The sequence below is a fragment of the Scyliorhinus canicula genome, chromosome 21, assembly GCF_902713615.1.
Source record: "Scyliorhinus canicula chromosome 21, sScyCan1.1, whole genome shotgun sequence".
NCBI lineage: Eukaryota > Metazoa > Chordata > Chondrichthyes > Carcharhiniformes > Scyliorhinidae > Scyliorhinus > Scyliorhinus canicula.
In genome coordinates this window covers 55,336,167-55,351,526 of record NC_052166.1, presented here as the reverse complement: position 1 = coordinate 55,351,526, position 15,360 = coordinate 55,336,167, and the positions used below count along the sequence as shown (strand labels likewise).

Below are 15,360 nucleotides of genomic sequence, written 5' to 3'. Positions count from 1 at the left end.
TCCGATGGCCGCAGCCCCTCCCCCCACCTCACTCCCATTCATTGGCCGGCGTGGAGGCCCCCACCCGGGTCCCTTTCCCCCTTGCCCGACCCTAGGAAAGCCCAAAAATCCCCCTTTTAGCGCACAAACCCCGCATATCCACCTACACCCCAAAGAGCCCTCACTTCGAGTGAAAGTCCCATCACTTCCCTTGTCCAAATATATACAACATTGGCTCCTTTAGCCCATACACCCGCACGCAGTGAAACAAACAAACAAAAAAAAAAGAAAATACAGTCATGAGGTTACATCGGCACATTGCCATTTCTCAATTTCTCAGTTCTGCCACAGTCCTTCTGCCTTCGCAAACTCCTCCGCTGCCTCCACCGTTCCAAAATAAAAGTCCTTGAGCTTGTAAGTCACCCTCAGCTTCGCTGGATATACAATGCCGCACTGCACCTTGCTAATGTACAGTGCCCTCTTCACCCGGTTGAAAGCAGCCCGCCTCCTCGCCAGCTCCACCGTAAAGTCCTGGTATACACGTATACGAGCTCCAGCCCACTGCACCACCCGCTTCTGCTTGGCCCAGCACAGGACCTTCTCCTTCACACTGTACCTACGGAAGCACAGAGTCACTACCCTTGGCGGCTCACTCGCCTTTGGTACAGGCCTCCACGACCGATGAGCCCGATCCAGTTCATATCGGGAGGGATCCTCCCCCCTCCCCCAATAGTTCCGCCAGCAGCGCAGCAAAATACTCAGTCGTCCTCGGCCCTTCAACTCCTTCGAGCAGCCCCACAATCCTCAAATTCTGTCGCCTGGACATGTTTTCCAGGTCTTCCATTTTTCCTCATAGATCCATATTAATCTCCATCACCTGCCGATCTCCTTCTCCATCGACGTAAGTTGATCACCGTGCTGCAATAATGTCTCCTCCACTTCCTTCAGCGCCTCCCCTTGCTCCCGCACCTCCGCCACTGCACTCGCCACCGCCGTCCTCACCGGGGTAATCGACTCCTCCACCAGTACACTCAAAACCTCCCTCATCTCCTTCCTCATTGTCTCCATGTATTTTGTAAACTGCCTTTCGCAGCCATTACCTTAGTTATTGAATACCGGAGTAATATAACAAAAGTTTGAAATCTAGTTAATGACTTTGAAGTGATTACTTATTTAAATGAATTCTATCTTTGCAATTTTAATTAATAAATAATTCCAAGACCACAGACTCCAGGATGATCATAATTAATGCTGCTTTATGACTTGAAACATAATTTTAGCTGTAACTAAGGAGCATTGTGGAATTTGCAGCAGTGTCCATAGAACACAGCACAGTACAGGCCATTCGGCCCTCGATGTTGCACCGACCTGCAAAACCAATCTAAAGCCAATCTACACTATTCCATTATCATCCATATGTTTATCCAATGACCATTTAAATGCCCTTAACGTTGGCGAGTCCACTATTGTTGCAGGGCATTCCACATCCTTACTACTCTCTGAGTAAAGAACCTACCTCTGACATCTGTCCTATATCTATCTCCCCTCAATTTAAAGCTATGTCCCCTCGTGCTGGACATCACCATCCGAGGAAAAAGGCTCTCACTGTCCACCCTATCTAATCCTCTGATCATCCTGTATGCCTCTATTAAGTCACCTCTTAACCTTCTTCTCTCTAAGGAAAACAGCCTCAAGTCCCTCAGCCTTTCCTCATAAGATCTTCCCTCCATACCAGGCAACATCCTGGTAAATCTCCTCTACACCCTTTCCAATGCTTCCACATCCTTCCTATAATGCGGCGACCAGAACTACACGCAATACTTCAAATGCGGCCGCAACAGAGTTTTGTACAACTGCAACATGACCTCATGACTCCAAAACTCAATCCCTCTACCAATAAAAGCTAACACACTGTACACCTTCTTAACAACCCTATCAACCTGGGTGGCAACTTTCAGGGATCTATGTACATGGACACCGAGATCTCTCTGCTCATCCACATTACCAAAAATCTTACCATTAGCCCACTACTCTGTATTCCTGTTACTCCTTCCAAAATGAATCACCTCACACTTTTCTGCATTAAACTCCATTTGCCACCTCACAGCCCAGCTCTGCAGCTTATCTACGTCCCTCTGTAACCTGCTACATCCTTCCGCACTGTCCACAACTCCACCGACTTTAGTGTCATCCGCAAATTTACTCACCCATCTTTCTACACCCTCCTGCAGGTCACTTATAAAAATGACAAACAGCAGTGGCCCCAAAACAGATCCTTGTGGTACACCACTGGTAACTGAACTCCAGGCTTAACATTTCCCATCAACCACCGCCTTCTTACAGCTAGCCAATTTCTGTTCCAAACCTCTAAGTCACCCTCAATCCCATGCCTCCGTATTTTCTGCAATAGCCTACCGTGGGGAACCTTATCAAACACTTTGCTGAAATCCATATACACCACATCAACTGGTTTACCCTCGTCCACCTGTTTGGTCACCTTCTCAGAGAACTCAATAACGTTTGTGAGGCACGACCTACCCTTCACAAAACTGTGTTGACTATCCCTAATCAAATTATTCCTTTCTAGATGATTAGAAATCCTGAGCGGAATTCTCCGCTCCCGCGAATAATCGGGATCACCGTGCTGCAATAATGTCTCCTCCACTTCCTTCAGCGCCTCCCCTTGCTCCCGCACCTCCGCCACTGCACTCGCCACCGCCGTCGTCACCGGTGAACTCGGCCGAGTTTCACGACGGCCTCGGAGGCCGCTCCTCTCACCTTATTCACCCCCACCCGGGGGGCTAGGAGCGGCCCTCCGTAACTCTCGGCCGCCGGGCCTTGACGCTTGTCGGCGCGCCGAGAATGACGCGGATGGCGCACCTAAATGACGTCAGCTGCGCATGCGCAGGTTGGCCGGCTCCAACCCGCGCATGCGCGCCTGATGTCACGACGGCTGACGGCTCAAACCTGCGCACTCGCGTTTGCCGTCTTCCCGTCCGCTGCCCCGCAAGACGTGGCGGCTTGATCTTGCGGGGCGGCGGAGGGGAAAGACTGCGTCCGCACCGATCGCGGGCCAGTCCCCTCCCGAGCACGGCCGTGGTGCTCACTCCCCTCTCCGCCCCCCACAAGCTTCAAACCAGCTTTTGGCGCCATGTTCACGACGGCAGCGACAAGGTGTGGTTGCTACCGTTGTGAACCGGTCACGAACGGCAGGCTGCTCAGCCCATTTGGGTTGGAGAATCGGCGGTCGCCGTGAAAAACGGCGAGCGGCGATTCTTCCGAGCGGGGTGTGGCAGAATCGCGGGAGGCGCCAGGGGGGCGTGTCATTAGTCGCCCGTCCCTCCCGCGATTCTCCCACCCAGCGTGGGGAGCGGAGAATCGCACCTCCTATCTCATAATCCTTTCCAAGACTTTGCCCACAACAGAAGTAAGACTCACTAGTCTATAGTTACCGGGGTTGTCTCTACTCCCCTTCTTGAACAAGGGGACAACATTTGCTATCCTCCAGTCTTCTGGCACTATTCCTGTAGACAATGACGACATAAAGATCAAAGCCAAAGGCTCTGCAATCTCCTCCCTAGCTTCCCAGAGAATCCAAGGATAAATCCCATCCGGCCCAGGAGATTTATCTATTTTCACACTTTTCAGAATTGCTAACACCTCCTCCTTATGAACCTCAATCCCATCTAGTCTAGTAGCCTGTATCACAGTATTCTCCTCGACAACATTGTCTTTTTCCTGTGTGAATACTGACGAAAAATATTCATTTAGCGCTTCTCCTATCTGCTCGGACTCCACGCACAACTTCCCACTACTGTCCTTGACTGTAAGTGCCGTTCTTAGAGTGTGCTATTAAATGCAGTTGCTGGTCTGTTTGTAATGGTAAAGAAAGATTTTTCATTCTCACATCCGCAGGATGCCCAAAACACCTTTCAACAAATGGACTACTGTTGAATTGCGGTCATAGCTTTTGCATTCACAAGTGCAGCAGCCAATTTGTGCACATGGTCCCACAAACAGAAAATGAGTGAATGAATAAATGATTAAAACATCTGTTTTTAGAAGGTTGAGGAAAGAATATTGGCCAAGGCACAGGTTGAATGTTCTGCCTTTCTTGGTTAGTACTACATGATGGTGTAGCCACCTAGGTTGGCCACTTCCCGACTTTAAAATGGAGATTCGCTAAGAATGCAGGGAAATTCAACCAAGGACAGAAAAACAAGCAGGTACAAAGTTTCCTGTATATTAGGACTTGCAGAACCCAGACAGCACTGAAACTGACGACCATCTACATATTGATGAGCGATCCCTGGGAACAATTGAAACAGTTAAGATAATCGAGGCCAGGCCAGACTCCTCGGCGCCAGCGGGAGCCAAGACAAAGGAAGGCCAACTGACACTTTGGAACCGCCCAGCGATCAGGGAACAGCTCCAGTATTGGAGAAATTGATCCAAGTGATCAGAACTCAGTCCAATCCGGACCAGGAGCGCGGCAGAGAGGAAATCGACGACGAAAACACCTAGAAAAAATCGGGAGCCGAAAAACAAAATGGCGGCCGGAGAAAGCTTTGAGGAGCTGAGGAAGTGGGTCCAGGAGCAGCAGACGACTCTGCTGCGCTGCTTCCAGGAGCTGAAGTTGGAGCTGCTGGAGTCCCTGAAGGTAACCAACAGGGAACTGATGGGAGACCCAGACAGCCCAGGGGGCTGCGATCCGGGAGCTGCAGCAGCAGGCCTCCGAAAGGGAGGACGAGGTCGTGGCCGTGGTGGGGAAGGTGGAGATGCACGAGGCGCTCCATAAAAGATGGCAGGAGCGGTTCGAGGAGCTGGACAACCGGTCGAGGAGGAAGAATTTACGGATCCTGGGCCTCACGGAGGGGCTGGAGGGATCGGACCTAGCGGCCTATCTGGTGATGATGCTAAACTCGCTGATGGGGGCTGGGTCCTTCCAGGGGCCCCTGGAGTTGGAGGGGGCCCACAGAATTCTGGCTAGGAGACCCAAGCCGAATGAGCCGCCGCGGGCGGTGTTGGTGAGGTTCCACCGGTTCGTGGATCGTGAGTGTGTGCTCCGGTGGGCCAAGAAGGAGCGGAGCAGCAAATGGGAGAACACGGAGGTGCGGATCTTCCAGGACTGGAGTGCGGAAGTGGCGAGGTGGAGGGCCGGGTTTAACCGGACGAAGGCGGTGCTCCACAGACGGAAAGTGAAGTTTGGAATGTTGCAACCGGCGCGTCTGTGGGTCACCTATAAGGATCGACACCACTATTTTGAGTCCCCGGAGGAGGCGTGGGCCTTCGTGCAAGCCGAGAAACTGGACTCAAACTGAGGATCCCCCTGATGGGGGATGCTGTATAATACTGTATTTATTTATACTGTATTTGTATTTGCTGGGTTTTGGGTAAGATGTGGGGTGGCTTTAGGGTGGGTGGGGTGATGTCGTACGGGTGTTCTCCTTATGGGTTTTCAAGCAGGGGTTGGGTGGACGGGTTCGGGCAGAGGGGTAAATAGGGTGTTCGGGGAGCTGGTGGGGGGGACTGACAATGGGAGTGGCCCTGGAGGAGGCGGGGCCCGGTAGGGCGAAAGCGCGGGCTTTCTGCGGGGTTCCCGCGCTGGAAGAGGGAGGGGGCGTGTTTTCGTTTCCCGCGCAGGAGCGGGGGGAGGGTGGACTCGTTGACGGGCACAATGGAGGAGGGGCAGTCCCATGTTGGGAGGAGTCGAAAGTAGGGCGGGAGCCGCCGGGGTCAGCAGAAGATAGCTGGCTCACGGGAGTGCTGTAGAGGGGGGGGGGGGGGGGCGCGGCTAGGAGGGGTTCTAGCCTGGGGGGAGGGGGGGTACCGGGTTGCTGCTGAAACGGTCAGGAAGGAGGTGGAGGACGCAGGGGGTGCTGGAGGGGGGGGGGTTGCCGCCGTGGGAAACTGGCAGAGCGTGGGATGCTGGCCGGGGGTGGGCAAGGGATGGGGTATGGCTAATCAGCAGGGGAAGGGGGCAGGGAGCCCTCGGATCCGGCTGGTAACCTGGAATGTGAGGGGGCTGAATGGGCCGGTCAAAAGGGCCCGAGTAGTTGCGCACCTGAAGGGACTGAAGGCGGATGTGGCCATGCTCCAGGAGGCACACCTGAGAGTGGTAGACCAGGTCCGGCTGAGGAAGGGGTGGGTGGGCCAAGTATTCCACTCAGGTCTGGATGAGAAGAGTAGGGGGGTGGCGATTCAGGTGGGGAAGAAGGTGTCGCTTGAGGCATTGAAGGTGGTGGCTGACAGTGGTGGGAGGTACGTGATGGTGAGTGGCAAGCTGCAGGGGGTGCGGGTAGTGTTGGTGAATGTTTATGCCCCAAATTGGGACGATGCGGGGTTTATGCGGCGTATGCTGGGCCGCATTCCGGACCTGGAGGCGGGGAGCCTGATCATGGGGGGGGACTTTAATACAGTACTTGATCCCCCATTGGATCGATCCAAGTCCCGGACGGGTAGGAGGTCGGCGGCGGCTAAGGTGTTGAGTGGATTTATGGACCAGATGGGGGGGATGGACCCTTGGGGGTTTGCGAGGCCAAGGGCCAGGAAATACTTGTTTTTCTCCCATGTACATACGGCCTACTCGAGGATTGATTTTTTTGTCCTGAGCAGGGGGATGGTGTCGAGGGTGGAGGAAGTGGAATACTCCGCCATTGCCATTTCGGATCATGCCCCGCACTGGATGGACCTCGGGCTGGGGGAAGAGAGGGACCAACGTCCGCTCTGGCGCATGGAGGTGGGGCTGCTGGCAGAGGAGGAGGTGGCCGGGAGGGTCCGGGGGTGTATTGAGAGATACCTCGAGGCCAATGATAACGGGGAGGTTCAGGTGGGGACGGTCTGGGAGGCATTGAAGGCGGTGATGAGGGGGGAATTGATCTCCATCCGAACCCATAGGGAGAGGGGGGAGCAGAGGGAAAGGGAAAGACTGATAGGGGAGACGGTGCAGGTGGATAGGAGATATGCGGAGGCCCCAGAGGAGGGATTGCTGGGGGAGAGGCGTAGCCTTCAGGCCAGATTTGACCTACTGACGACCAGAAAGGCGGAAGCTCAGTGGAGGAAAGCACAGGGGGCGGTGTATGAATACGGGGAGAAGGCGAGCAGGATGCTGGCGCACCAGCTCCGGAAGCGAGACGCGGCCAGGGAGATTGGGGGAGGGATGGATAGAGCTGGGAAGGTGGTGCGGAGGGGGGTAGATGTCAATGGGGTCTTCAGGGACTTCTATGGGGAACTGTACCGGTCTGAACCCCCGGTGGAGGAGGGTGGAATGGGGCGCTTCCTGGACAAGTTGCGATTCCCGAGGGTGGAAGAGGAGCAGGTGGAGGGACTAGGGGCGCCGATCGAGCTGGAGGAGGTGGTCAAAGGGATAGGGAGCATGCAGTCGGGGAAGGCGCCGGGGCCGGACGGGTTTCCAGCTGAATTCTATAAAAAGTATTTGGACATGTTGGGCCCCCTGTTGGTCCGGACCTTTAACGAGGCAAGGGAGGGGGGGGGGGGGCTCTGCCCCCAGCTATGTCACGGGCGCTGATTTCCTTGATCCTGAAGCGGGACAAGGACCCTCTGCAGTGTGGATCATATAGGCCAATTTCGCTGCTGAACGCCGATGCTAAGCTGCTGGCAAAGATCCTGGCCACAAGAATAGAGGATTGTGTGCCTGGGATCATACATGAGGACCAGATGGGTTTGTGAAGGGAAGGCAGCTGAACACAAACGTGCGAAGGCTCCTCAACGTCATTATGATGCCGGCTGTAGAAGGGGAGGCGGAGATAGTGGTGGCATTAGACGCGGAGAAGGCCTTCGATAGGGTTGAGTGGGAGTACTTGTAGGAGGTGTTGGAGAGGTTTGGGTTTGGGGAGGGGTTTATCCGGTGGGTGAGGCTGCTCTACGAGGCCCCGATGGCAAGTGTAGCCACAAATAGGAGGAGGTCGGAGTACTTTCGGCTGCATCGGGGGACGAGACAGGGGTGCCCCCTGTCCCCCTTGCTCTTCGCGTTGGCGATTGAGCCCCTGGCCATGGCACTGAGGGAGTCAGGGAACTGGAGGGGCCTGGTGCGGGGTGGGGAGAAGCATTGAGTGTCGCTGTACGCGGACGACCTGTTGCTGTATGTGGCAGACCCGGTGGGGGGGATGCCGGAGGTGATGAGGATTCTTAGGGAATTCGGGGGTTTCTCGGGGTATAAGCTGAACCTGGGCAAGAGTGAGGTGTTTGTGGTGCATCCGGGGGATCAAGAGGAGGGGATTGGTAGGCTCCCATTGAAGCAGGCAGGGAAGAGCTTCAGGTACCTAGGGGTCCAGGTGGCGGGGAGCTGGGGGGCCCTGCACAAGCTCAACCTCACAAGATTGGTGGAGCAGATGGAGGAGTTTAAGAGATGGGATATGTTACCGCTGTCACTGGCGGGGAGGCTGCAGTCCGTCAAGATGACGGTGCTCCCGAGGTTTTTGTTCCTGTTCCAGTGCCTCCCCATCCTTATCCCGAAGGCCTTTTTTAGGAGGGTCAACAGCAGTATCACGGGATTTGTGTGGGCGCATGGGACTCCGAGGGTTCGAAGAGTGTTCCTGGAACGAGGCAGGGACAGGGGGGCGCTGGCGTTGCCCAACCTCTGTGGGTACTACTGGGCGGCCAACGCAGCGATGGTGCGTAAGTGGGTAATGGACGAGGAGGGGGCAGTGTGGAAGAGGATGGAGGCGGCGTCTTGTGTGGGCACGAGCCTGGAAGCGCTAGTAACGGCGCCGTTGCCGCTCCCTCCAACGAGGCATACCACGAGCCTGGTGGTGGCGGCTACCCTCAAAGTTTGGGGGCAATGGAGACGGCACAGGGGAGAAATGGGGGGCTCGATGGAGGCCCCGATACAGGGGAACCATCGGTTCGTCCCAGGGAGCATTGATGGTGGATTTCTGGGCTGGCACAGGGCAGGGGTCAGGAGGTTGAGGGACCTGTTTGTGGAGGGGAGGTTCGCGAGCTTGGGGGAGTTAGAGGGGAAGTTTGGGCTCCCCCGGGGAACATGTTTAGGTACATCCAGGTGAGGGCGTTTGCCAGGCAGCAGGTGGAGGGGTTCCCCTTGCTGCCCCCACGAGGGGTGCGGGATAGGGTGCTCTCGGGGGTGTGGGTCGGAGGAGGGAGGATCTCGGACATATACCGGGTAATGCAGGAGGTAGACGAGGCCTCGGTGGAGGAACTGAAGGGGAAATGGGAAGAGGAGCTGGGGGAGGAGATTGAGGAGGGGACGTGGGCGGATGCCCTGGAGAGAGTGAATTCCTCCTCTTCCTGTGCGAGGCTTAGCCTCATACAGTTCAAGGTGCTGCATAGGGCTCACATGACTGGGTCGAGGATGAGCAGGTTTTTCGGGGGAGAGGACAGGTGTGCTAGGTGCTCGGGGAGCCCAGCAAACCACGCCCATATGTTTTGGGCGTGCCCAGCGCTGGGGGAGTTTTGGAAGGGGGTAGCAAAGATGGTGTCGAGGGTGGTGGGATCCAGGGTCGAGCCAGGCTGGGGACTCGCAATTTTTGGGGTTGCAGTGGAGCCGGGAGTGCAGGAGGCGATAGAGGCCGGTGTTCTGGCCTTTGCGTCCCTAGTAGCCCAGCGGAGGATCTTGCTCCAATGGAAGGATGCGAGGCCCCCAAGCGTGGAGGCCTGGATCTCTGATATGGCGGGGTTATTTAATTGGAGAGGGTGAAATTTGCCCTGAGGGGATCAGTACAAGGGTTTTTCAGGTGGTGGCAGCCTTTTCTGGACTTCCTGGTGGAACGGTAGGGAAATAGAAGGAGAACTGTGCACATGGGTGTGTGGAGGGTGCTATCTCTCGTTTTTTTTGTTTTTCTCTTTTTTCTTTTTCTTTGTTTTTGTTCTTTCCTTTTGTTTGAAGTTGCTCTTGGAGCTGGGGGGGTATTGTTCATGGGGTGTTACCGCAGTTGTATGTTAATAAAGTTAAGATGTTTATATTTTGTATTTTGTAAAAATTTCAATAAAAATTATTTTAAAAAAATAAATAAAGATACCTGGCAACTCTAGAGCAAAGGTTATAAAACAGAGCAATTAAATGTAAAGCACACTTAGCAAAACGAGCAACAATGGCAACCTATGACAATACGGCACTTCCTCAGCTTAAATTATATAATTAACAAAAACCGTCTGATTCAGCAAGGTGTTATCAACTGTACCTAGCTGACACCCAAACTTATACCCCACTGTTTCTTCTTACAGAACATTTAGAGTGAACATTGACCTCCCATTTATCTCTTATACATTTTGCTTAAATCCCATTTTCCTCTTAATTTCATTGAAATAAAGAATGCGAGTGACATGAATGTGCTAAAATCAAAAAGCTCATTGGAGTTTAACTCCATAGAGGAAGCCAATAAACAGACCCAGGTTGAATTGCACATTTATTGAAGTCTTGCTTTGGACACAGTCAGCAATATTTGTACCATGAATATAAGTGGAAAACACATGGAAAAGGTTGTGAATTTACATGAGATGCTTATTTGAAATTCCAGAACCCCTTGCCGCTAATGGACACAATTTCACAACCAAGTTCCTGGCTTATTCGGTTTTCTATTTTACCGTGGATGCAGCACTATAATCCTCTAAAATCACACCTTATGAAAATGCTTTCTCTGCACACAGAACTAAAGAGTGATGAATATTCCATCGCATGCCCAACAAACTTTTTGTAAATGGCAAGGATAGAGGACAGGTACAGCTGTATTAGTACAATTAATGAGGAGTAAGATAGGGCTGTAGCATGCAGAGTGACATCTACCACTTGAAATGGCTAAAGACTGAGTAGCTGATAATATGGTTATTAACCTTGCTGGCCCCAAGATTGTGCTGGAGATTTCAACTCCATTTTCCCATTGAACCTTCTATTAATCTGCTGTGTGTTCTCAGTAATCCATTTGGGAATCAGCACTGGAGAATACTCCAGTCTGTGCAAACACAACACACTGATGAATTCACTTACCTGTGTTCAAGCAGTCAAAAGTCTACTGCTGAATTTCCCTGGACAGAGCGCAAATTTAGTTCAAGTTATCAGTAAAATGATAGTCGCAGATTTTCTAGTTTTACTAGTCAGCACTCTACCAATTAGCAAAGTTTTAATTTGGTCATATTAGCCTTGCTTTGATGCAATTACTTGCATTTATGATAGTTACGGTATCATGTAGTACAGAAACAAAAATTCAGTTTTTTTCTTGCAGTCTGTGCAAGGTTAAGTTTCAGGAGACTCTCCCTTTCTTACTGATTAGGGCAGAATTTAATATTCTCTTCTATGGTATGTTTGGTGGCGAGGGATACATTTAATCAGGTAGTGGGGTGGTGGGTAGGATCGCCTTCCTGCCTCCACTCTGATTAGGTCTGTGCTGGGAAGGCCCATGGATGGCCTTCCTGTCCTGCTGCTAACTGAGGCCCATGAGGGAGCACCTAATGTCCACTGAAGGGCCTCATCCAGCAGCAGGTGATGGATGTGCTCACCATTCAGGAAGCACAACAAGCAAACCCATGCAGGAGCTTGCAGGCTCTCGGGGCATCCCTCCTTCAAAGGCACTCAGTGTCCGACTGACTGATCCAGCTCCTGGAAGGGGAAAGAGAGCCTGCACTGAGAGCCACCCTCTACCCTTGCTGCCGACCACCCTCCACGCCCCTGTGACTCCCACCCTGCAATCTGTACAAAGGCTCCCCAAACTATATTATTTTGAGAAAAAAGAATACATTTTACACGTTAAGTTTATTCAATGAGCAGCTGAGTCACACAGACTAAATTGGAACAATATCGCCGTTCCTTCACTGATGCTGGTTAGAATCCTGGAACTCACTTCTAAATAGCACTGTGGGTGTACCTACACCACAAGGACTAGAGGTTCTAGAAGACAAGTCAGCACCACCACCTTCTCAAAGGAAATTAAGATTGGGAAATAAATGCTGGTCTAGCTAGCAATGCCAACATTCCATGGAATAACAATAAAAAATAGTTCACTCATTGGACTATGCAGTGATCTGATTTCAGCCAATGCTGCAGATACGGGATAACATTGGACAAGAGTCTTTAGAATTGGGGAGGGTAAAATGGCTGTGGTTTCTGTTTCATATTATTATCTACTGTATCCCTACAGTTATGGATAGTAGGTCAGGACAGGTTCAGATTTATCTTCATTTCCCACTGCGGTTGAACAGCCTGTTGATACTCAATATTACTCGTCAAACCATGCACTAATATGGAGGGAGTTTCGACAGGGAATTAATGGTGCAAGTCAATTTGTTTGGTGGGATTTCACAGATCAGGCCATTATATAAAAGTTACATTTATTTAACCCAGGTTACAATGTGCTAGTTACAATATTATTCATGCAAAAGTTTAAAATCTTATAAACGCTTACCTGTTTGGGCTGAATCCTGCATCTTTTAGCATTTCAGCCTGTCCTGCATCTTGAGGGAAGCCATGCAGTACCCAGCCTCGAGTGGAACAATCCAGTTTACTTAGACGTTGAGATATACATTTCATTACCATAACATCTGGAACTATATCCAAAACAAACAGAATTGCACAGTCAATATCTACGGTAGCCAAATTTATAGTGCTGAGTTTCAGTAAGACAAAAACAAGAATTTTGCAAGCTTTTCCACTCCAAATCTGTGTTTTTGCTTCGAAGTCTAGACTTTACCCAGTCTGATGCCAATTCAACACTCAATATTCAGGTGATGGCTGACTTTTGCATGTGAATAGTACAATAGGGGCAGGTTTAGCACAGTGGGCTAAATAGCTGGCTTGTAATGTAGGACAATTCCTGTACCGGCCTCCCCGAACAGGCACCGAAATGTGGTGACTAGGGTCTTTTCACAGTAACTTCATTGAAGCATACTTGTGACAATAAACTATTATTATTATTATCTTCTTAGCAAATTTATAATTCTGAATTCGCACGATGCTCTCATTTAGGCCGGATGATATTATTAATGGCTAAAAGATTCAAATATCATGAAGAGTAATTCTCACATGCTTTTAATTTCCTCCCATTGCTAATTTATGCCACTATGAAAATAGTTTCCTTAGTTTGTCCTGTTGCATTACTTATACTTCCTTTTACAACATTATTTTTCAATTCACACTTTCATTAGTGTGTAAACTTTTTTTTTATAAATTTAGATTAGCCAATTATTTTTTCCAATTAAGGGGCAATTTAGCGTGGCCAATCCACCTACTCTGCACATTTTTGGGTTGTGGCGGTGAAACCCATGCAGAAACGGGGAGAATGTGCAAACTCCATACGGACAGTGACCCAGAGCCGGGATCGAACCTGGGACCTCAGCGCCGCGAGGCGGTTGTGCTAACCACTAGGCCACCGTGCTGCCCTTTAGTGTGTAAACTTAAGCATTCATTACTGTGAAGGTTCAGTATTGATTAATCATTCACAAGGTAAAGAAATCTGAAGGATTATAGATTTGGTTTACGTGGATGGAATTTCAAAACGTTTATGATTCGTCACATACCAATTATTGCTTTCTTTTTTTTATCCTTAAAGACTATTGTATTGGAAATCAATTTCTGTGGCCTACCAATTTTTCCATAGTAAACTGGTGCGAGCACATCAAGTGATCAGTTCCTTTCAAATTCATATTTCAATCATATATGATCATATCCCATTCAAGCTCAGTTTATTGTGATATAATTACTTATAAAACAAATTATATTATCCATAATTTATAACCTAATGTTTCAATACACTTTTACAAGTGTAAAATGTGCCCTTAAGGAGCAATATGGCTAATGGTGTGCACTTGATCATTCTGGACCAGAAGTGTGACCCACCATATCAGACACTTCCAAAGACATTGGGCGGGATTCACTGTTCCTGCGACTAAGGGCGTGATCTTCCCAAAAGGGAACAATGCCGAGAAACACGTGGCTATTCAACACTACTTGTACTGAATGATGGGCCTGAACGGGGAACAAGCAGGTGAGGCTGCACATAGCCCCATTGTTTATAATGGGGAGCTCCGCTTGCCGGAACTGCCGTTGCAGCGTGAGGTTGAAACGCCATTTTTAAAAGGCATCCCAATCTCCGAGTCCCACAAATAAAATCCCCAACCTCCCCCCAGCCCGAATGCAACATGGGAGGGTGCCACCACCCCCCCCCCCCCCCCCCCCCCCCCCCACCGGCACCCTCTAACACCCACGTTGGGCAACCCGGCCCAATCGCGCACATCAAATGCCAGCATGGCACCTTGGCCGTGCCAACCTGGCACCATGGCAGTGCTCCTGACAGCTGGCAGTGCCACCTGGGCAGTGCCAGGATGGCACCCAGGTAGCACCAGCAGTGCCATGGCATTCCCCTGCCCAGAGGGCATGCAGCTGGGGACCTCTAATCCCCTTGGAGACCCCACGAGTGCCCTGTTTATGGGGCCCAGCACCAAACGGTGCTCGCCCTAGGTCTCCGAGGTGAAGGGATTGAACCCCAAAGCCTCATGTACCTCGGGAATCTACATATTAGAGTAAGGCGTACTGCCTCGCTCTAATCTGCAGATTTGCCAAAAAGTGATCCTGCCCATTGTGGGCAGGATTCTCCTTGCAATGTCTCGCGAGGTGTCACCGCAATCTCGCGAGGTGTTGCGAGCCGGGCGAGAAGTGAGGTCTCCTGGCTTTCAATGGCCGCCCTGCGCCGCAGCGAAATGCATTTCCGGCGCAGCGTGGCTGGAAGATCGCGCCCTAAGTTTTGACATCAAGGCAGGATTTGTGGACTTCCACAACAGCAAACTGGCGGCGAACCTGGACCGATTCAGCGACTGTGGAGGGGCTAGCACATATGGAAGCTGCCGTGGAGGCAGTCAGTATGATGAGTGCTGATGTCATATTCACAGAGTTGCTTATTCATTACACATTGGACAGAATCGGTCTTCAAGAACTGTACAAACTGTAAAAACAACAAATAAATGGGCAATACATTGGTAGTAAGATGGTGTCTTTGTATTTATAATAAATTGTACTGCATAGAGCCTTTCACAACATTAGGGCAACTTTCACAAAGATTTATTTTCAAATTGTAGTCACTGTTGATTTGTGGGCAGTCATGGCAGCTAATTTGCATACAACAAGGTCCTGCAAAAGTCACAGAGACACATGACCAATGTATCCGCATTTTGTGGTGTTGGCTCAGGAATGTATGTTGGCCAGGCCATCGGGAGTACAGATCAAAAAGAACCACAGATGCTGCAAATCTGAAATTAGGCACATTACAGCCTTCTGGAAACAACACTGAGGTCAGGAATTTCAGACCGTAATCTCCACACGCACGTCACAACACCAATGCCAACAACCCCCCCCCCCCCCCCTCTCACCCCCCCAAATTGCTCTGTGCATATCTTTTGTTTATTTTCTTGCCCCATCATCAT

General features: G+C 51.0%; 1 protein-coding gene across 2 annotated transcripts in view; it reads right to left on the bottom strand.

The window, feature by feature from the left end:
* ak8 (adenylate kinase 8) overlaps nucleotides 1-15,360 on the bottom strand; it is a 223,716-nt gene that overhangs the window by 62,705 nt on the left and 145,651 nt on the right. For both annotated transcript variants that reach the window (XM_038782152.1, XM_038782153.1), the window contains one exon: nucleotides 12,351-12,492. In XM_038782152.1, coding sequence (XP_038638080.1) covers nucleotides 12,351-12,492 — 142 coding nt within the window. The remainder of the gene's footprint in view (nucleotides 1-12,350; nucleotides 12,493-15,360) is intronic.